This window comes from Malus domestica, chromosome 07 (genome assembly GCF_042453785.1).
Source record: "Malus domestica chromosome 07, GDT2T_hap1".
NCBI lineage: Eukaryota > Viridiplantae > Streptophyta > Magnoliopsida > Rosales > Rosaceae > Malus > Malus domestica.
In genome coordinates this window covers 35,421,013-35,444,394 of record NC_091667.1, presented here as the reverse complement: position 1 = coordinate 35,444,394, position 23,382 = coordinate 35,421,013, and the positions used below count along the sequence as shown (strand labels likewise).

At 36.1% G+C, this 23,382-nt stretch overlaps 2 protein-coding genes across 2 annotated transcripts; one reads left to right on the top strand and one right to left on the bottom strand.

The window, feature by feature from the left end:
* The first annotated feature begins 6,905 nt into the window (after nt 1–6,905).
* On the top strand, nt 6,906–10,421 carry LOC103410389 (cyclic nucleotide-gated ion channel 1-like). Its single transcript, XM_029106216.2, has 8 exons — nt 6,906–7,110; nt 7,218–7,287; nt 7,399–7,825; nt 8,056–8,250; nt 8,468–8,763; nt 8,857–8,968; nt 9,357–9,605; nt 9,716–10,421. The coding sequence occupies exons 2-8, from the start codon at nt 7,247–7,249 to the stop codon at nt 10,262–10,264; spliced, it is 1,869 nt and encodes a 622-aa protein (XP_028962049.1). The 5' UTR covers nt 6,906–7,110; nt 7,218–7,246; the 3' UTR covers nt 10,265–10,421.
* Nucleotides 10,422–10,766: 345 nt separating this feature from the next.
* LOC103439882 (spermine synthase) lies at nt 10,767–18,608 on the bottom strand. The gene is made up of 3 exons (XM_008378513.4): nt 18,398–18,608; nt 11,165–11,294; nt 10,767–11,053 (listed from the first exon to the last, which is right to left on the bottom strand). Exons 1-3 carry the CDS (start codon nt 18,511–18,513, stop codon nt 10,955–10,957), a joined length of 345 nt encoding a protein of 114 aa, XP_008376735.1. The 5' UTR covers nt 18,514–18,608; the 3' UTR covers nt 10,767–10,954.
* Between the last annotated feature and the right edge of the window lie 4,774 nt (nt 18,609–23,382).

The following is a 23,382-nucleotide window of genomic DNA, read 5'->3' as shown; positions in this document are numbered from 1 at the left end:
GGGTTTTCTGTTCACGAACTTCACAGCTGTCCATTTTCTACTTCCTCGCACAGAGACCAGTCACCAACATCGTCGTCCTTCTTGGTGGTGGCCCTGGTGGGAGAGGATAATGGCTTGGGATAATGGGATGAAGGCTAGTAGTATTTCAGTGAGGGAGAAGACCTGTTTGGATAGCATGATAGCATATGTTTGGAAAACAGGATAAAGGCTGGTCGATATGTTTGGTTCTTAACATAGCGAAAGTGTAACAAAGAATTAAAGGGACAGCTGTGCTGACTTTATTGGCCCATATCATTTGGTCAGTAAATTGAGGGATAAAGATTGTCTGCCCTCAACTTCCGGTACCCTCCTCGTGCCATTCTATTTGTGTGGTCACGGTTAAGCCACGTCAATATTTTATATTACAATTCATTTTTGTCTTATTATATCTATAAAAAAAATATAAAATGTTAACGTGGCTTAACCGTGACCACACAAAATAGGAGGGCACGGGAAGGGCACCAGAAGTGGAGGGCAGACAATCATTGTCCTAAATTGAGTACTTCCCAGTGACTACTCAAGTATTATATTTTCCCCACTATTTTTTTTTCTCTTCTGACCCATCTTTTTTTGTGGTTTGTTAACCCATTTCTCTCTTTTATTTATTTATTATTCTTGTATGTATTTTTTCCCCTCTTTTTAAGACTCCTAGCTTATTTATTATAAACTTTCACATTATTATAAATATTGTATTAATTTTTTAAAGTAATGTAAATATTGTTCAATGCTTATTTTACGATAAAAGAAATTCATTTAAATCCATCTAGACAGAAGCCTAAATCTTGCCTAGGCGCCTAGCTGCTAGGCTCCAGTCCGCTGCCTAACTAGCGCCTAACGTCTTTAAGAATCTAATCCTAACCAATTTAAGCTTGTTACATGGCTTTAATATTACCGCTTACAACCGTATTGGTAAAGAGACTATTTTCTGTTATGAATATTGATTTAAAACTTTGCACTCTTCAATGTGAAAGCAACCGTTTCGATTGAACATTACACTCTTTTGAATTTCGCCCCTCCCCTCGGCAAATCCTGGCTTCGCCACTGCCAAGATTCCCCCTCTTTTACATGAAATGGCCAAATACAAGGGGTCATGGATCTTAAAGTGGGAATATGAAGTCAATAACGAATCATGTTATAATATCTGTTAATTTTAATATGTAGAATTCAGGTTGGGTTATTTGTTCATTTTAACGAGTTTGATACGACAAGATTCGTTAAAATATAAGGTATGTTACGAAAATTATACGAATACGGCAAACACAACACGATTACCATTTCTAAGGCAAGTCTAGAGGCTCTTTACTTTTCATTAAATACTTAAGAGATTAATCATGACGGTGACCTAGCACTTCAGCAAGGCCTAAACTGCTCTAAACAGAAACTTTTAGAACACGAGTGCAACAAAATTTGAGACTCATTGTTTGATTGCCCAATTGAGGGAAAAGCCAAGCAATTTTCTCCACGAGGGACAAAAACATCAAATTAACATCAAACAAAATATTGGCTTATACCGTTATACGCTCGTTTGGACCAAGCGAGTAATTTTCTACATTATATATAGCAATACAATAAGAATAATTCTTGGGTACTGATTGTTCAGTGCTCCACATTTACTGACCTACTAATCTATATTATTAAAAGAAGAGGGCTTATTAACTTTTGCCCTTTTTTCTTTCAATTTTACCCTTACTTTTGAATACACAATTTTACCCTCTCTTATCGCCGGCGACGCACCCGCAACCTTTCTCTTCTCCGGCGACCCAATCCCTATTTCCTGCGACCCACCAATCCCTTTTTTCTACAAAGACTGCGATCGTCGTCTTATGGACGATGGCGATGATTGCGACCTGTCATCATCAATCTGGACAGTCCCTCTCACCATTTGATCTCAACCTGGTGATGTTTGTGGTGACAAGCAAGATCCTGAAGCCACACTTTCTGCCGTTAATTAATTTGGATCTCCATAGTGGTTACAATCAGTGCGTGAGGAAGAACCTCAAGGAAGAGCATGGATCTCCTTTTTATAAAAATAAATCGTATGAGTTCAGTTAGATGGGTGATACCTTTTATGAAACAATTTGCAATGTTTTTTTGCAGGTTTGGAGTGAACTTTGGGCAAGGAGAAGGAGAAGAAGGATGTCTGGTTTGCAGGGATGTGATATCTACACACCCCATTTTACTTCTTACACATCTTTTTAATTTTTAGCCGTCGGATCGGATGAATTGAAGAATAACAACATACATAAATTATCTAGGGGCGTGTGAGAAGCAAAATGAAGTGTGTGGATAACACCTCTTGCAGGAATAGGAGTGCTTGGTTGTGTGATTCGAGACTTGAAAATGGACAGGTGTCTTTGTTTTATTGGAGGTCAATAAATTTTGGGTACTGAACAGTCAATATCCAAATATTATCCATAAAATAACTACCTAAGTCAAGTTGTCAATTATTTCTAAAAAAATAAAAGTCGAGCCGTCAACCAATACTCTTATCCACCAAGGCAAGGCAAGTCGTCAATTATTTCCAAAAAAAATAAAAGTCGAGCCGTCAACCAATACTCTTATCCACCAAGTCAAGTCGTCAATGATGAAATTAATCAAAACATAAAAAATGAAAAAAATAAGGGTAATCCTATCTACATATCTTTATTATTTTTATTTATTGATCTTTTTAAACTTATTTAATTTGACAATTAAAAATTATAAAAATATGTAGGAAGTAAAAATAAGTATGTAAATAGCATCATCTAAAAACTATTGAAATTCCGAGATCCCCTTCGGTTTAATATTGTGGCTGCGATTGTGAAAAATGCCTTGCACTTTGACGTTATGTTTACTGGTTATCCTAGAGGTTCTGTTATTTAAGTTTTCATTTTCTTAAAAAAAAAAAAAAGCAAAAGACTTTTCTTGGTATGAAGGAATTTTCCATGGCTACGTTGGATAATGATTCAACGGAGTTAGGTCCTCTTCCGCCGACAGTCGTGGGCAGGGGTGAAAGGGTGATAAAAATTAAGCCAAGTAAATTTGGAATCATTAAATTACGTGGCAGATTGAGGGCCATCAGATGAATTTCAATGGCTAGGATTAAAAGCCTTGTATAATGTTGGGGGGATATTGTGATTTGCCCGGGGGGGAATATTGTGATTAAAAGCCTTGTATAGGTTTTTTTTTTTTTTTTTTTGTAACAAACGATAGTAGTTACACTAGGGTGCGTTTGGTACGTGGGACGGGACGGGACGGAACGGGACGAGGCGTTCCGTCCCGCGTTTAGTGCGTCAAAAATGGGTGGAACGGGCTGTTCCACGGGACAGATTTTGGGTGTTTTTGCGTTCCACATCTCCTCCTGGAACGGGTTTATTCCACGTCTGTGGAACACAATGTTTTACCATTTTAAGACAAATATACCCCATGTCTTTTTCAAAAATTACACATTCGTTCCGTCCCGTCTCGTCCCGTCTGCGTACCAATCTTCTTAGTGAAGAGTAATTGTTTAAGTGCATCTTCATCTCTAAAGTAAATAACCCAGACGGTATTAAAATATTATTATTTTTGTTATAAATGATATAAAAAGATAATTTTATTTATAATTTTGGATCATAATAAAAAATTTGTTGAAAGTATTTGAAAATATTGAAATGTGATGTAAGGTGCAAGAACATAGTTAGATATTTATTGGATTGATTACCTCGGTATTTTGTATTTTTAATTAATTTTGTATATTTGTTTTTGTATTTTTAATTAATTTTTGTTTTAACTTTTTAATAAATGCTAACGTCAGCATTGTGTCATTTGGCTTGGGGGTGGGGCTGATTAATAATCGACTGGGTGAGCAACTGGCTTTGCTCGAAGCCTAGTGGTTTAGAAGATGCTCAACGTTGGAGTTGCTCTTCGAGGTGGGGAGTCAGGAGTTACCTAAGCTTCATAATGGATTAGCAATAATGCGTTCAAATTCGCATTTGATGATAATCTAATCTAAAACCTCTCACTTACAAGTGAAAATAAATAGTATTAGACCGTAACACTAAGTGGCAAGCTTTGTATAGTTTTGAAGAAAAAAAACATGCAAAAAGAATCCAAATTCATAAAATTAGTAGGTCCCACACAAGTGTCACACGCAGACATTAGTTGGGTGCATTTTTACTTACCACTTTCAAGTGGTTGTAATGCTTACTATCTACTTATTATTATTGGATGAGTTTAAATTTTAAGATTTGTATGTATCTCTTACACATACTCGAGATTTAAATTAATTCATCAATAATAAAAAAAGATGGTGCACATAACCATCATTTAAGGGTGGACCAAAAATATTCCATGAGCTAGCTAGTAGCTACTCCAACTTTTTTTTTTGGTCCAAAAGGAGATTTTATTAAAAAGGGCAAAACCATGTCGAGAACAACAAAGGAGGCAAAACAAAACCCAGGAAAAGGCCATAAACCAAGCAAGAAAAAAAGACCAAACAGTAGTTAAAAAGATTGTTGGTCCGAAAGAGATTTATAACAAAACATAAAGCGCAACTTCCAAATCCTACCCATCCCACTAACCCAGAAAAGCACAGGAAGACATCTAGCCACTCCAATGTGATCGACACCTTTGCTTCATTTTCCATGTTGGTGGCTTACCTTGAGCCCCTCAAATAATTAACAAATAATTCACGTTTTTCACGTTGGTGGGTTAACCTAAACCTCTCAATAATTAACAAATAGAACCTGATCATCTCCAGATCTCAAAAAACTGAGCCTAATGATCAATTGATCCGGGTTGTTGAAATTTGATCCAACGGCTACAATTATTATAAATTTTAGAGGGTCCCCTGTTTGTAGTTGTTAGATCAAATTTCAAAGGCACAAATCATTTGTTCCTTAGGTTTAGTGTTTTTAGATCTGGAGAGCATCTGGGTAAACCTACATGCTTTCATAGTGCATCTACACTATTTGGTTCCGGGAAGTGATAAAATTGAAAGTTGAGAGTTGAACAATGTTTCCACATAAAAATTAGTAGACCGTAATACTAAGTGGCGAAAAAATATATTCTAAAATTACTTTGAATATAGAATAATGGGATTCAATAATTATGTGTTACCTATTGTAAGGATTCGAATTTTCTCCCCTCCAGTCTTGTACCCTCCTTTTATTCTGAGCCGTTCAAAATATTTTCAAGTTAATTTAAAGTTCAAGATTATGCCAAAACTTACCATGAAAAAGAAACCACTAATAAGAAGAGGAAAACAAACAGTAAAGGGAAAATTAAAAAATTGGGCCACTAATTGGGTTTGAGGCCCACATAAGAACATAAGAAAAGTTTCTTGTTTCGACTTGCAAGTCTGTTTCCCACGGCGATTCCTACCAGTCCACTCCATTGATTGTTGTCCAAGTTTCTACATGTTTGTTTGTTGATAAGGTTCGAATCAGTCTTACTCTTCTAAGGTCTTTATTTTGAGGATACACAAGATTATATTAGTTTAGGTTTAAAGGTTTAAAATATTTGACAATTTAATGAATCAAAATCAACTTAAAATCTATGAACCATTAGAAAACTCATTTTCTTGTTTTGATTAAGTTGTCAAATATTTTAGCCTTTGAATCTAAACTAATATAATCTTTTGATTAATATGCATTTGCTTTTTATAGGTCCTCAAAATAAGTACCTTAAGAGAGCATGACTCCAATTGGAAAATAGGAATCTCGTCCGTTTAGTGACGGAGTTCATACTTCAACATTTGCCTGCTTGAAACTATCTACCATCCACCATCTCAATCTATATTCATCTACCATATATCTGGAATTTGCTTGCCTGCCTGTCTGCTTGTAGCAGAGCCTACTTGTTCGCGTAGCGGAGTATGCCTAGCTACCTATTTGCATGTCCGCCTAAAGAAGCTTATATCCGTATCTGCTTGTTGGCAATCTCATTTTGTGTACCGGGCTGTTGGGAAATAAATTGGTTACAAATTTGTCATTCACGAGATTCTAACTCAAGACTTCTTACAGCTGAAGAGAAATATCACTAACCGTAATACTAAAACACTTGTAGTATTCAATGCTATGTAGCTTTAAAGCCGTACTTGTGTCTCTTGTTTTGCTCACTCTTCTCATGTTTTGTTTGCAATGTCTCTTGAGCTTACAACATATTATGCCCAAAAAAAATAATGAGTATTTAGTATTAGTATTTGGTAAATTGGTATGTGCCAAAGAAAAAAAAAAGTGCTCGTAGATTAATTGGAATTTGATCAACAGTTTAGGGATACAATTGGATATATCGAATGATATATAGGGCAAGTATCTTCTACCACATTGGTGGAGATGAGTGTTGTTCTAGCATCACATCGTAAGTTCAAATCTCGTCAACTCCCTAATTTGACATCTAAAATAACAAACTTATCGTTGGACCAAAAAAATTATATATGGGTTGATAACCTAATATGTTATTGCTACAGTGTAATATAGTCTCTTTTAAGAAGGGAGAGCTGATAGATGGGTGTGTGTGTGTGCGCGCATGCGCCTCCTTCTAGGAAATTTGAATAATATTACAACTTGAGCTAGAGGTTCATTCGTTTGCGCGCCTCCTTCTAGGAATTTGAATAATATTACAAATATTACAACTTGAGCTAGAGGTTCATTCGTTTGCGCGCCTCCTTCTAGGAAATTTGAATAATATTACAACTTGAGCTAGAGGTTCATTCGTTTTGTATACCTTTTAATTATTGATTCCTCACTATTCTTTTAAGACTTTAGTCAAAAAGAGCAGCTAGATTAAGTTTAGTCAAAAAGAGCAGCTAGATTAAGTTTAGTAAAAAAGAGCAGCTAGATTAAATTTGTCTCTATATGGGGAAAACAAACAAACTTATCAAGCAATTTGGCAGCGTCGTTTGAAACTACAAGTTGAACTTAAATTAAATTAAATGAAGAAGGAAGATTAGGAGAATATTTGGAAAAGACTTGGACAAGTTCTTCGTCAACGAAGATGTCCAAACAATGGTTAAACCCTAATTGCTAATAAAATTGAATCTGACACAATTTCTCTTCCACATTGCCAATCATTTGCTTCCAAAGAAACCCCCTGTTATCTTTCTAGCTTGTAAGTTCATCAATACATTATACATACTGCTACCAGTATTAGTTCATGCTTTCTTTCCCAAAGAAGTAAATTACTCTACCTGTTCATATATTCTTTCAATTTTTCAGGACAATCGGTCGAACGTAAACAGTGTCCAATGATGCATGTCCCGAATAATGAGTCCACCATTGAATTAAGGTTAGTTTCTCTCAAAAAGAAAGGAAGTACGCTCTGAAAAGTAATTCATAATTTAGAGTTATGGCACAAATTCGTGTTTACCCCCCCTTCTGATTTGCATTTTCTTCTCAGCCAAACACCTTTCGATCCCAACAGACTTAACCTGCAACCTGGAGGAGCTTCACCTAGTACAAAATTTAAAAGGCCAAAACTGGATCGACTTCTTGCAAATGATCTACTGTGGAACAAAATATTTGTAATTTTATGTGTGATTGCTGTGTCACTGGACCCTTTGTTCTTTTACATTCCATTCATCAATGAAAAAAACAAGTGCCTTGGAATGGACAAGAAGCTGAAGAATGTAACTCTTGTTTTGCGACTGCTCACAGATCTCATTTTCGTAGTGCATATTATTCATCAAATTCGTCAGGCCATTAAATCTGTCAACTCACGTGGAATGGAAAATCCCAGTTGGGAATCGAAAGCTGTGGCAGTAGCCAGGAAGTTGTCGTGGCGCTCGATCGTTACTGACATTCTTGCTGTTCTTCCCATCCCACAAGTAAGACAATTAGAATTAAGGTTTGATCAATTTTTAGATGTTGCTATTGGAACTCCAGAAAAATCAGTCTGCACTCCTCCAAGCTCTTTTTATCTCTTATATTCACATGTTTAAAGTACAGAATGACTTTTTTGGAGCGTCTATACCCGAATAACAACTTCCTAATGTTTTTTTGTGAGTTATATGATTAGCTTTAAGTTTAACTGGCTTTGTTTGTTTCTTTTGCCCAGGTGCTTTTAGTACATGTTTTCTTCAAAATGACAGGCTATCGATATTTGTACAAAAGAAAGGTTCTAACTTTTTTCCTTCTTGCCCAATATCTTCCGAGGATTTATCGATTTCTCCTATCCTCTAACAACCTTCCACAAACTGGAATATGGACCAAAGGTGTATTCTATTTTGTCCTTTACATCCTTGCAAGTCATGTAAGTTTCTATTCCATTGTCAATTTATTTATCTTTTTAAATTAACTTACTCCTACCTGTCATCCTACTCTCCTTTGCCATTTGACTAACTCGAGCGGTAATTCACTTTAGTCTTTAGTTTGGTAAAACTAACTATTGTTTGACTTAAACATTTATACTAATTAAGAATTTACCCTTAATTTTACGATATATAATTAATTAGCTTCTTGTGTTTTAGGTACTTGGAGCTTTTTGGTACTTTTTTTCTATTCAACGAGAGACATCATGTTGGTATCGGACATTTAGAAAACATAACATGACAGACTTGAGTACTTTTTACTGTGACGACAGTGCTACCCCAAGAAATATTACATCATTTCTAGATAAATTTTGTCCAATAAATGTTCCTGAAAATACTACACGGCCGTTTGATTTCGGAATATTTCTTGATTCTCTTCGATCTGGAAACGCGGCGTCGTTGGATTTCCCGGGCAAGTTGTTCTACTCGTTTTGGTGGGGACTGCGAAATTTAAGGTTGGCAATTCATCGACAACTAATTATTATGTACATTTTATGTTATTTTGTCACATTTCTTGATCATCGTTTGAATTTTATTTTTTTTTGCAGCAACTTTGGCACAAATCTGACAACAAGTACATATGTGTGGGAAAACATCTTTGCAATTCTTATTTCTATCATTGGATTACTCCTATTTTTATATCTCATAGGAAATGTACAGGTTGGTATTAAATCTTTAAGCTTATTTAAAAGTGTTTTTAAAATGATCGAAAATGTTTTTAAAAAAAGTATTTTTGGGTTCCAGAAAGCACTTGAAGTGCTTCTTGGAGAAAACAACACTTAAGTACTTTTTCCACAAAGAACTTCGAATATTTTTCCAATATTCACTTGCTTTTTACTAAGATTGGTTCCAAAAATATTTTCACTAAAAGTCTTTCAATAATTTTAAAGCACTCCCTCTGTTATTTTTCCTTAAAATTTTCATTTAATTTCCTTCTTGATTAGGGTTTATTTTCAATATGTATTATAGAGTGTCATATCAGTTTTCTTTTTGTGTTAAATAGAATTACCAATAACAAGTATTTGTTGTGTGACGTACGTACATACAGACGTTTATGCAATTGGCAACTACAAGGTCGGAGGATATAAGACAGAAGATTAAGATGAAAGAGCGACAAATAGAAGAGTGGATGGTGAAAAATGATCTCCCAGAAGATTTGAAAAAAGAGATCAAGAAAAACGTAAAACAAAAACTGAAAGAAAACAAAGATGCTGATCTGGAGAATCTGTTCTCCATTCTTCCTTGGTACACCAAGAAACCCCTAAAGCGTTTTCTCTTCATGAATACCCTAAGGACAGTATGTGCAACCTCAACACCTCTTATATCTTTATATGATTAATAATCTATATGATGTGATTAATTAAATATGATTAAGCTAATATGCATGCATGCATATAACATGTATAGGTACCAATGCTCAAAGAAATGGATGAAAAAGTGTTGAAAATGATCTGCGACTATCTGAGGCCAGTGACGTACGACGAGAATAGCTTCGTTGTGCGAACAGGAGACCTTCTCGATCGGATGATCTTCATTACGGAAGGGTTTATATGGACTTATGTGGGCGGTGATCAGAATCGACATGGTGGTGGATCATCATCAGGTTCTCAATCCTCATCAATGCCAACCAACATGCTTAAGAAAGGCCAGTTCTACGGCGAAGAGCTTCTCTACCGGCAGTCATCTCCGTCGCAACTTCCAATCTCCCCACAAACCGTTAAATGCCATACAAAAGTCGAAGCTTTTGTTCTTATGGCCAAGGACTGGACAAGTATAGTCTCCAAATGCAGATCGTTGTTGCCGAACAACATGAACCACGGCAACAACAACAACAACAACAACAACAACAATATGAACGTTACTCATTATGGACAGCCCTTACTGAGGGGCTTCAAGAGCTCTACGGCCTCGACACCAGGAGTCCGGTATTTCGAACCTGCTATGCGCCCCAATTAGTCGTCCTGCACGTTCCATGTGCATGTACCTTATGAACAGCAGTTTTTTAACTTTCTCTTTCTCCTGTTTTGGTCTATGTGGCATGTCTTTGAATTCTCTCGTGGCATTGTTTAATGGAACAGAAAGGTCTAATATGGCCCATTGGGCCTGGTTTAAACATGCAGATTACAAGAAAGTGGGTTTCGTAGTAACCCATTGGGCCTATGAGGAAATACTTTTTGTTTTGATGGAAGACACCGAACGCTTAATCTATCATAATCCTAACTAATTTTCCCACTCACCGTTACAACTTGGGCTAACCCTAAACATAAATCCAAAAGTCGTTATGTTATTAGCGCACTAAAATAGTCTCATAAGTCGTGTTATTGTCATTAGCACTTCAAAACAATTAGGATAAATCATGATGTTATTGTTATTAGAACGCAAAATAATATCCAAACCTAGCACCGAACAGGTACCTGAGAAAATCAGAATTTCAATTATAAAGTATAAAAATACATAATTATTTGATAGCCATAGTAAAATTTCCAATAACATTAAATGTCAAATGTCCATATCATCCACAATTATTGAAATCCCACCAATGCCTCTGAAAGAAGAGCTCACGAACCCACCCCACCCACACTCGACAAGTTACCTATTTTCTAGCTTTCCATTTGCTACTCAAGCAACCGTTGTCTCTACTAATAACTACTTATCCCCGATTTGTCTTGCCGGAGTTGAAGATTCACGTAGCGCACTCACCTCCCTTCTCAAGAAAGCAGGCAACGCAAAGGCAGCTGAGTGCATCTGCCAAACAAACAACGCCGTTATTTTTCCTTAAAAGTATATCTAAAGCAAACGAAAAGGATGCAAATACAGCAGATTGCTATGTCAGCTGAATCAGAAAATGACTCCTACCTCGGAGTTATAGAACTGGAGTTCTCTCTTATGTTTGAGAGCTCCTTCTAACTTCTCAATAGAATTGACGGGGTTTTTGAAATCAACGGGAGGCCCCGATGTTGAGCACAACAGAAAACCTATCACACCACTGCATGACAAGTAATCTCACAAGTAAGAATGATTTCATTACATCTACCTGGTCTTAAGAAGGATCGGATAAGCGAGGTGTTTAGTCTATATACAACTTCACACGGAAGCTCAAGACATCTTTTCTATGCTAAAAACTTATAAATATATGTAAAGGTTGAGAGTGAGAGAGTAGATTAATGCGAGGAATGTTGGATTTATCCAATATAAATCAACCTTTAAGTGGTCTACTATATGTAATAGGAATGTAATATTGGAGAATAATGTTAATTGTGATTTGATCTCTTAAAGATATCAATCCTATATAAGGTGTCTTATATTGGAAATAGGATTGATGGAATCCTTAATTGAATATGATTATGATACTTGACTTGGAGGCTAATAAAGTAAGTTTAGGTTTCCTTTATGGATGGAAACCCTAGCTTTTAGCCTATATAAAACACCGGTCCCTATAAGCCCTAGAACACACAACATAATGCTTCCCATAGAGTAGTTGTATTCGGCTAAGAACTTATAGAAGATTTTGGTGTTGCCGTGCCCTTCGTGTTCGACTTCCATGACCGTCGATGGAATCAGGTTAGTCACTCGTTCGTTTGTGTTTTAATTGTATAACCTAATAAGAGCAGTTCCCACTGGGAGGTGGTTAGGCCGGCACTCAGCCAAAAAACAAGGCTGGCACTCAGCCAATCCTCTCCAACCCGTGTTCTTGCCTGGCACCCAGCCCAAGTTGGTCTCCAGGCCAGCCCAAAATCGACAGAGGAATGGACTGGCCCGTATGACGCCAATATGACATTAGCCATTTTTTTTCCTTCCTTTTTTCCGCGCTAGGTCTGGTCAAGGGGGAAGACCCTCATCTCTTTCTTCTCCACCAAACGACTCCCCACGGGGCAAGACGACGCCAACCTCATCGTCGTCGACGACAAGCTCTGCAAAGCTGGCACCAAGAGTGAGTAAATACTACTAAACGACTGCTTGTTTATGCGTTTTGGGAAAATGGGTCAGGTCTGATTCGATTGTTTGTTCGTCCAGATTGAAAAAGATTGAATCTTTTTGGTTTTGCAGGAGTTGGGTGTGAGCTTGTTGATGACAGCAGAGGAAGATGAGAAGAGTTGGAAAATGGGAAGAGTTGGAAGATGGGAGGGAAGTGCAGGGGTGCAGAGGTGTGCAGCGGTGAAGTTGAGAAAGGAAGTGCAGGGGTGCAACGATGAAATTGAAAAACATTTTAATATTTTTTTTCTAAAGTCAGAAATTAAAAATAAAATCATTATTTTTATTATTTTATAATAAAAATTATAATATTTTAATAAAATGGACTAGGGTATTTTTTGTTGGGAGGGAAGTGTAGGGGTGCAGGGGTGTGCAGCGGTGAAGTTGAGAAAGGAAGTGCGGGGTGCAGTGATGAAATTGAAAAACATTTTAATATTTTTTTTATAAAGTCAGAAATTAAAAATAAAATCATTATTTTTTATTATTTTATAATAAAAATTATAATATTTTAATAAAATGGACTAGACTATTTTTTGTTAGGAGTGGAGATGTTTTGGCCTATTACTGTACACTGGAGTCTATTACTGTTCACTTGAGTGGATAAATGCGCTGGGTGCTGGCACAAAGTCTTTAGGGGTGGACTTGCTCTAAGGCTAACAGTTGGTATCAGAGCCACTGGTTATATGATTAAAACCTATTAGGTTTGAAGTTTGATTATATAATATCTTTTCTTTTGGACTGCGGTTTTTTTTTAAATCCAAATTGTGATTTCGGCAACATCACCGTGTTGGATTAATTAGTGGAATTTGAGGATTATTAATAGGTTGTATAACCATTCTGTTTTAATCAAGAATATCTTTTAATAATCTTATGGCATAAATTTGGGGAAATTTTATAAAGAATAGCAGCAAGTCGTGGATCAAATAGGAATTTGGAGAAGCATATCAATATATGTATATGGTGCTAATATGTAAATATTTTGCAATGGGATCCAAACATGGATTGAAGTATGAAATTTAAATAATGGTGATGATTGCTTCGAAATCCAACAGTTTTCCAGATTATACCTATCATAGTTACATATAATATATGGTCAGGTTGATGACATTTTTATGCAGGCCTTTTTGCATATAATTTGTTTTAGTTGAACCACCAAAGTCAGGAGGTTGTTAGTATGATTAGTAAAATTTGATTGCCACCAACAGTTCTGATAAAGGACGATAAAGAAAATTTGATTACTCAGTTCATTGAATTAGCCAATACTGAAGATCATGGCATATTTCAAATTTTCTACTTCAATTTTCATGCTAATATTTTGGCTGGAATGTTTTACCATGTAATGTCGATGTGTTCTCAAGTTGTGTAAGAATATGTACATATTTACATTTATTCTAACCTTGCATTGGAGAAAATTTTGAGATCTCTATACAACAACAAGTTCGATGGGAAGGTTCAGATATACCAGCATATGAAGGAATTGATGTATGGAATGAAAACATATAGTGGAAAAGACGTGAAGGCATTAATATATGGTTGTGAAGGTTCATATATATACATTGGCATATGAAATCTTGGTATAACCTTTCCTTTTGGTATGCTTGTTTAATTAAGTGTTTTACAATTTCTTTAACTAGCAGCAGATCTTTAAGTAATTTTGCTCCAAATGTTAAAGTTTTAGATGGGGGCTCCTTGATGAATTGCCCAAATCTGTGGAAATTAGTGTGTTTGAGAAAAGCTGAATTTTTAAGGCATAAGCATGCATATAAATGTGCGTATATATCTTGTTTGTTCATGGCTATTTTGTTAATATTACATGAGTGAGATTATTGGCTGGCCTTCAACAACAAGCTGCAGTTTCCAAGTTGGGCAGAAGCAGAGGGGACACTAAGCAACCCCTCAGATGCCTCACGGACTGGTTTTGGAAAACACCCCAAATCCTTATTGCCTCTGATCTCCATGGGTATATATATACTGAATTGAATTGCCATGTAATTGTTTGTTGTGGGAAGTAATCAATATGGATTAAAATTTTAAGTTTTGCAAACATATAGCAAAATTGACATATGGCATGTTTTATTAAAGGAATTGGGTCGTCCTATATTGCTTTAAGCTTGAGATGTTCTTATATAAAGACACAAATGTGTTGATTAGTAATGCAGTATACTAGCACTTAAGTATGATTGGGGATTAATTCAAGTACAGTTTATAATGATATTAACTCCATAAGGAATTTGCATGACTAATCAAATTAGTTTTGTCTACAATTTTGCTTTCATATCTCAGTATAGTCAATTGTACATGACTAGTTAATTATGAAATTGATGCATAACTTGTGAATTGACTGAGAATGACAGAAAGCATTCAGTGGCAAGAACAAGGACATTATACAAATAGAATGAGGTTTGTAGTAATTATGTGACAATTCTCGTTTGTATTTTATCTATTTATATGAGAATTGTGGTTGGTCATGTGATTATAAATATGTTTATAAAGAAGTGGTGAACATATGAAGGCATGAGGTATGTATTTCATTCAAAGTATGTGACTAAATTGATAAGCATGGATTTTCAAACATGTATTATTGTTTGTGGTTTTTCCTATGCCTAAAGAATTTAAACAGTGTTTTAATTAGTAAATTTTTATGTGCCATAAGGGGAGAAGAAAAGAAACTTTTCAAGGCTAATGTAGGGCATATATTGGAGATGTTTTCTATGGAAGAAAATAATTTTGGTTGTTCCTTTTATTTAATTTGGTATTTGCAAAGCTAATGCATGATTTTAATGCTATGTTTAGTAGTTTTGTACTACGGAAAGAAATATATAAAAGGAAAGGAACCCGTTTGATATATATTTGAGCGATTTAGCTTTTAAATTAAAGGAATGTATTGTTCTCTCACATTACATAAAGTATTTCTATCAAGTAATTGACTCCATGACGATAAGTTTTGACATTCTTGTGGTGGAATAAAACTTATTCTATATGTGATTAATCTCTTTCAAGTATGCTGTCAGGTTTCTTGAGATTAATTTAATGTCAAAGGGAGTCATGAAGGAATTAGTGCCATTTGTTGGCAAGACTCGACGCTTGAATCAGGTTATCATAGTTTTGTCACTTACAGTTAATTAATCCATGTGACTTTTGCATTGTTTCAGGGCGGAGTTGATAAATGTCTTTTCAACTAAAGGAAGCCACAACGGCTTAGTTGATGATGAGATTGTGTTTTTGAGTTACTTCGGTCAACTTTGCATCTTAATTAGAATAAAAGGGATAATCTTCTTGCCTACAGGTGTGGATTATTTCTTTTAGCTTAATTAAGATGGCATAGTGTGGGTTTTATTTTACAAAAGTTGTGAAAACCTTCATCTTGCCTATAGGTGTTGAAGTTTTTTCATGAAGGTACTTTTGTGACATAAAATCTAGTACTAGAAACTAGTTAATTTTCTTGCCTAAAGGTGTAAATTAATTTAGTTTCATGAAGTCTATTGGGGATAAAGTTCCATGCCATCAGTTAAAATATTTCCACTATGAGCCCATAATAGGTTGTGGTTTTAAGGCATGGAAATCGGTTGCATCATGACGTATTTTGTGTCTCTTCATGAGACTTGTTGATGCAAAGTATTGGATCCATGAAAGTTAATCAAGGATTGCTAAGGTACGCATTGTTTAAGTCTTATGCTTGAAAATCTTTTCAATTTGAACTATGATGTCGGTTTAGAGGATGAAATTTGACTACTAAAGTTTCTTTTGGACATCGAAATTGAAATGATATGAAATTGAATTTGTTATGGATGCATAAATGCATGATAGATGCACATAATTGTTTCTGGCAGATTGCGTGTCTTGATTTAAATCGGGTGAATGACACGTCTAATGGTCACCAAATGACCTGAATTTTTGATATGTTCAACATATATATGTCTACTATGTGTCTACAAATTTTCGTAATTTTCTGCCATGTATTTTAATTATGATGAATTTATTAGTAACCCATACTCGTATAGCACTTTTACTGGCAGATTGTGTTGGTCTTTTTGAGACGTGACTTTAGACTACTTTTTTTGACCCAAAACAGCTCTGTATTTTTATTTTATGAAGATTAGTATGTCTATTTTGATCAGTATAAATTTGGTAGCAATCAAGCTTGTAAATTAATTATGATAAACTCTAAAGTAAGTGTAACTCGTTGCTGAAATTATGTTTGACAACTTTATGTTGGTTGTAATGCCTATTTTATTTTGTCTAAAATATAAAGAAATTTTATTTAGATACATCTTTGAAAGAGTGTTTGCCCAAGTGGGAGAATTAGTGAACGAAAATTGGGCTTCACACTCATTAACTTATTTGCAAGCATAAACTCTGATAACTTAGTGGGAGTTGTTCTAAAATTGTGAGCATTAAGTGGCCTTGCATGAATCTATTAAAGCGTTATTCTATCTTCCATGAATTTGTGTTACTTGAATGTCTATAATATGTTTAAGTTGCACGAATGAATACTTGGTATATGCGTACATTTTGTATTACTTGCAATCATTTAGATTTCTTGATTGATCATATTGTTTTGGGGCTCATAAGGACTTAGCATAAATGTGGACTTATTAATACATATACAATGGTTGTTGGATGCACGGTTTTTGTGTAAACAACAGTGAATGCTTTCAAGCTTAGTTGTACCTTTCATTGAGGTAATACGCATTCATTGACTAAGTAAGGCTACTCCCAAAGGCATATTTTCAAAAGTATGATTAAAGTATTGATTTGCAAATTAAGTGATGATGTTGCAGATCAGTGGGAGTTTGAGTTTCGTGTTAGTAATGCCTTACAGTTGCAGATGACCTATAAGGTATGTATAGAATCCATGTATTCATTTTAATCTCCAGTTGGATTCATTAAGTCACATTTTTCGTGTGCTAGTCAATAATCTGATAAAATATATATCAGATATCAAGTTGTTATCAAATTGCATATTAAATGGCATGACATGGTTTATGTACTACCTCAGTTGTGAGGATTTCCATCTTGCCCGCAGGTGTTGGAAATCACTATGAAAGTAACTGGTATGGTGCATAGATCAGTGTCAAAAACATATTAATTCATCTTGCTCACAAGTGTTGAATTAATTTGTTTTATGAAGTTTTTGGGATATTTTACTTGGACATGTGCCTATTTGGTATTTTCAGTTGTGTCCGTTGGTTACAAACACTGTTTGTATTGTTATCGGTCTAATGAAACTGATGCATGATTGTTTTGGATATATATTCACACCTGCAGGTTATGGTGGTTTCATTAGATGAAGGATATCTGCATTGGCAGATTTAAGGCTTCGAAGAAGCATAAAATGTAACTTGTGAGTTACAATAAGGTGGACCTGAGATGATATAAAGTAAGACATTTTGGTTAATTTAAAGTTTAATTTTAAAGTTTCATCTCTTGATCATAATTTGTGTTTCATGTGAATGAGGATCTTAGCATGTGTGATTATGAAGGTTCTGGGTTGTGTTAACTCTACAACCTTGTTAGTTCCATGTTAAGAAATGCATTTGACAGAAGCTGCATTAAGGACGAGATGTAATCACTATTACATGGCCACTAAAGTGACATTAGTCTCCAATCTCAAGTATAAACGTGAATATTACATTTTGTAGACCAAGTGGGAGAATGTTGGATTTATCCAATATAAATCAACCTTTAAGTGGTCTACTATATGTAATAGGAATGTAATATTGGAGAATAATGTTAATTGTGATTTGATCTCTTAAAGATATCAATCCTATATAAGGTGTCTTATATTGGAAATAGGATTGATGGAATCCTTAATTGAATATGATTATGATACTTGACTTGGAGGCTAATAAAGTAAGTTTAGGTTTCCTTTATGGATGGAAACCCTAGCTTTTAGCCTATATAAAACACCGGTCCCTATAAGCCCTAGAACACACAACATAATGCTTCCCATACAGTAGTTGTATTCGGCTAGGAACTTATAGAAGATTTTGGTGTTGCCGTGCCCTTCGTGTTCGACTTCCATGGCCGCCGATGGAATCAGGTTAGTCACTCATTCGTTTGTGTTTTAATTGTATAACCTAATAAGGATAACAAGGAAAGGAACTACAGTGTTACCTTGGATACGTAGGAACACTCGCCCAAGCATATTCGGCAGACCCCTGGAATGTTTGATGGCAATCAGAGATCAGATCTTGAATAAGATGTGTATGGAGCCACATGCTCTCTGCCATGTTACAGAGAACACCACCAGGCCTTAATGCTCTAGCTATTGTCTCAAAAAATGGCTTCTCTACAAGCTCTTGGGCGGGACCTGCATCCAAAGGAAACCGTACGTTTAAGCACCAGATTTAGAAATCTTATTATAACAAGTCTTTATATTGCACATCGAGATCAACCAAGGGAGATAAGGAGGAGGGGGGCACATAAATGGCTTCTCTTCAAATGTTTTTTTAGGATTCACTGGTTTTGTACTAAGATTGGTTCCAAAATCATTTTCACAAAAAACTTTTCAGTTATTTAAAAAACACACCTAAACGAGTCTCTGTTATTTTTCCTTAAAATTTTCAATTATTTTCTTGATTAGGGTTTATTTTCAATATGTAGTGTGTCAACAAGTGTATCAGTTTTATTTTCGTGTCTAATAGACTTACCAATAACAAGTATTTGTTGTGTGACGTACGTACATACAGACGTTTATGCAATTGGCAACTATAAAGTCGGAGGAGATAAGATGGAAGATGAAAGATCGACAAATAGAAGAGTGGATGGTGAAAAATGATATCCCAGGACATTTGAAACAAAAGATCAAGAAAAACATAAAACAAAAACTGAAAGAAAACAAAGATGCTGATCTGGAGAATCTGTTCTCCATTCTTCCTTGGTACACCATGAAACCCCTAAAGCGTTTTCTCTGCATGAATACCCTAAGGACAGTATGTGCAACCTCAACCCCTCTTATCTCTTTATATGATGAATAATCTATATGATGTGATTAATTAGATATGATTAAGCTAATATGCATGCATGCATATAACATGTATAGGTACCAATGCTCAAAGAAACGGATGGAAAAGTGTTGAAAATGATCTGCGATTATCTGAGACCAGTGATGTACAACGAGAATAGCATCGTTGTTTGAAGAGGACATCCTCTCGATCGGATTATTTTCATTACGGAAGGGTTTATAGATACTTATGTGGGCGGTGAACAGAGTCGACACGGTGCTGGATCATCGTCGGGTTCCCAATCCTCGTCAATGCCAACCAAAACGCTTAAAAAAAGGCGAGTTCTACGGCGAAGAGCTTCTATACTGGCCGTCATCTCAGTCGAAACTTCCTATCTCCGCCCAAACCGTTCAATGACATACAAAAGTTGAAGCTTTTGTTCTTATGGCCAATGATTTGACAAGTTTAGTCTCCAAATGCGGATCGTTGTGGCCAAACATGAATCACAGCAACAACAAAAACAACAATAATATTAACGTTACTCATCCTGGACAGCCCTTTACCGAGTGGCGTCGAGAGCTCTAAAGGCTCGACGCCAAGAATCCAGTATCTCAAACCTGCTGTACGCCCCCATAAGTCCTCCTGTACGTCCCTTGTCCATGTACCTTATGAACAACAGTTCACGATTGTAGTTGTAGTTTTGTAGCGTTCTCTCTCTCCTGTTTGGTCAACGTGGCATGTCTTTGAATTCTCTCGTGGCATTGTTTAGTGGGAGGAACAGAAAAGTCTAATATGGCCCATTGGGCCTGGTTTAAACATGCAGATTACAAGAAAGTGGGTTTCGTAGTAACCCATTGGGCCTATGAGGAAATAGTTTTTGTTTTAATGGAAGGCACTTAACGCTTAATCTATCATAATCCTAACTAATTTTCCCACTCACCGTTACAACTTGGGCTAACCCTAAACATAAATCCAAAAGTCGTTATGTTATTAGAGCACTAAAACAGTCTCATAAGTCGTGTTATTGTCATTAGCACGTCAAAACAATTAGGATAAATCAGGATGTTATTGTTATTAGAATGCAAAATAATATCCAAACCTAAACCCTAAGCCCCGAACAAGTACCTGAGAAAATCGGAATTTCGAGTATAAAGTATAAAACCATAATTTAAAGTCGGATACATAATTATTTGATCGCCATAGTAAAATTTCCAATAACATTAATGTCAAATGTCCATATCATCCACAATTATTGAAATCCCACCAATGCCTCTGAAGGAAGAGCTCACGAACCCACCCCATCATCAACACTTGACAAATTACCTATTTTCTAGCTTTCCATTTGCAAAGAGGAGGAAAGACGGCTTGTTAGTACTACAATTTAGTAGTATTCATCTTCATTTGTAAGTGAAATGTTTTAGGCTAAGCTCATTGTGAGGCTTGTCCCTTAGTGTAGAGAATATCTTCTTTTTTTTTTCAAAAAAAAAAAAAAAAGGGAAAGCCCAAGAAGCCACCTTTCGATTATTCTTTTAAGAGTACTTTGTCAAGAGAAACTTGCAAGAAAAATTTGACTCTAATTCGGAAAAAAATAAAAAAAACATATCAATCAATTTGACAGTAGCCTTTGGAACTTTGAGAAAAATTACTAAAAAAAAAAAAACCGACGCACCAGATTAAATAGAGTTGTGAAAAAGTACAAAAATATGTGTTTATCATTTATCTCAAGAATCTTATCCTTTTCTTCCATCCTTTGGTGTGTGGAAATCTAGTCACCTAGCAACGCTTGGGCCATTAAGTCATTTTGTACATTTGGGCCCATTTAACGGGCCCTAGATTTACAGACTGTTTTAGCGAGAAGCCCTACCTTTTCTACAAAGGGACAACGAAGAAGAACACACGCAGAGCAAACGGTGCTCGTCGTCCTCCAGTCCAAGTAGCAGCTCAAAAATCAACAAAAATGGCGGTCGTTCTCGAAAACGCACGGTGCTCGTCCTCGTTCGGTCATGCAGCGGAGTTACTATGTCTGCCGCCGTGTGTGCCGCTCATCGAGGGAACCAGAAAACCAACCCCAACACTAAAATCCCGGACACTGACGCGAGTTGTGACTTTTAATTGTTTATCAGCAGAATATTAATCAAACTAATTTTCCTGCAACTTTCATTTTCACAATAACAATAAATTAGTTGTTTGCGTGTTCTGATTAGTGATTAATCACCATATGCTCACAACTTGGGTTAATTATCATATGTTCACGACTTGGACTTGGACAAGTTATCACTAGTACTTGTCCCTAGAAGAAGGGGAAGAACTCATCCCTATGTTTCTACGTGGTAATTGGAAAAAAAAAAAAGATTCTTTAGGAGAATATGAGTTGACATCGAAAGCTGATTTTTTGTACTACATGTTGTTTAGTACTATCAACTCTTCTTATACGACATGCTTTGAAAAAGCAAAAAAGATTCTTTAGAAATCGAATATGAATTGACACCGAAAGCTAGATTTTGTACGTACATGCCATTTGGTATTATCAACTTTTCTATACGGCATGCCAAACCCTGATTTGTCTCGAACCCTGCAAAATAAGACTCGGGTCACCCTTGACACCAATGTGGTGCCGGCCGAAGGGTTCAACTAATTTAGAAGAATTTTGAAGTTAGCCTAAAAAATCGTTAATAATTACCATCTTTGAAGAAATGCCTCTTTTATAGAGAAAATGTGGAGAGCCTCTCGTGTTTGTCCGATATGGGAATTAATGCTCGTTTACCGAAAATGAATGAGTTGGCGACACCTGGCAGGGTGCCAAAATAGATGTGAGAGAGAATCTTCGCCATATTTTTTCATTCATCGTACATAATGCTGTCAGTTTTTATCAGGTACTGTTTATATTCAATTTTAAATAAAAAAAATTACAATGATTTCTGATCGTACGATGTACGATAAACGAATGTAATTTGAGGATCTCTAGAGTCTTCACAAAGAGGATCAGGCGAGGATCCGCACTCGTGGAAGTTCCATATTGGTAGATCAAGAGCCAATCGTAAGTTGACAAGTGGACGAGTCGTTTTCGGGTCAAAGCGTAGATCAGGGTTTAACTCGGTTGCTGGGCAAGGTGGTGGGTCAACACACGGCCAATCTTTGTGCGGCACTTGGGTGACGTTGCCATGGTTAAGTCAAACTGGGTCCATGTTCAAGATTTGGGTATATAATAGTTGACGAATGGAAGGGCTTGACTTGATCAAACTTTGCCAACATGTAAGCATGCTGCATGGAAGAGATGGGTTATCTGCAATCACCCAACCTTGCTAAGATGTGAATTATGGAAGGGGTGAGTCTTCTTGACAATCACTCAAACTTGTCATCTCTTGGGTAGGGAGTTGTACGGATTTATATTTTGATACTCAGCCATCCATGACATAAACATATATAATTTTAGAATAATAAGTAATAGATCACGAAGTCTATGTTATGCATACTTAGAAAGTGATATTGCTTGACAAAATGATATAATAGACAGAGGCACAAGGCCTAAAAAATTAAGGGAATGAGGCATGTTGTGTATTAACGTCTTTGAATCATGATGAACTAGTTTGCCTATTAAACCAATTTTATGGGATCTCCAATCAACACGTCTTCCAGACCGATCGCTTACATTCTGCAGATGACTTGTACACTATTCGCCAGAAGCCGGACGAGTCACTACGAGAGTATGCCGGTCGCTTCAGCCATGAGTATTTTCACTGCGCTGAGGCAGATGACAAAACCATCCTCAAGGCCTTCACGGCAGGCCTACGTGATTGTTTCTTTAAGTACATGATCAATGCCAACACTTAGAAGACTTGCTCTGAGGTGATGGCACATGCTTACAACCACGCGTCCGCCGAAGCAAGGACATACCAAGGGAACCCCCTTATGGTTAACCCCTATCAACAAGTGGGAAGTGGAAGTCAAGTTCTACCAAGTGAGGAGATCTCGGCCATTCAGACACCCATTGCATCATCTTCTGCCTCATTTAGCTACTCGCTAAGTCACCAAACATATCTGTCTCTTTGTAAGAGGAAGGATTTTTACTCTCAACAAGCTCATTACAACAAAAGGGATAAAAGTTCGTATCAAGACAACCAAGGGTGAACGTACTGTCGACTATAATGACTATGG

Excerpts from the sequence above, each read along its gene's own strand:
- LOC103410389 (XM_029106216.2), top strand. The coding sequence starts at position 7,247 with ATGATGCATGTCCCGAATAATGAGTCCACCATTGAATTAAG. Across the intron at positions 7,288-7,398 it reads GAGTCCACCATTGAATTAAG|CCAAACACCTTTCGATCCCA; the intron begins GTTAGTTTCTCT and ends TTTTCTTCTCAG. Across the intron at positions 8,251-8,467 it reads TTTACATCCTTGCAAGTCAT|GTACTTGGAGCTTTTTGGTA; the intron begins GTAAGTTTCTAT and ends CTTGTGTTTTAG.
- LOC103439882 (XM_008378513.4), bottom strand. The coding sequence starts at position 18,513 with ATGGCAGAGAGCATGTGGCTCCATACACATCTTATTCAAGATCTGATC. Across the intron at positions 11,295-18,397 it reads AGTGTTCCTACGTATCCAAG|TGGTGTGATAGGTTTTCTGT; the intron begins GTAACACTGTAG and ends CTTGTCATGCAG. Across the intron at positions 11,054-11,164 it reads TCCAGTTCTATAACTCCGAG|ATGCACTCAGCTGCCTTTGC; the intron begins GTAGGAGTCATT and ends TTTGTTTGGCAG.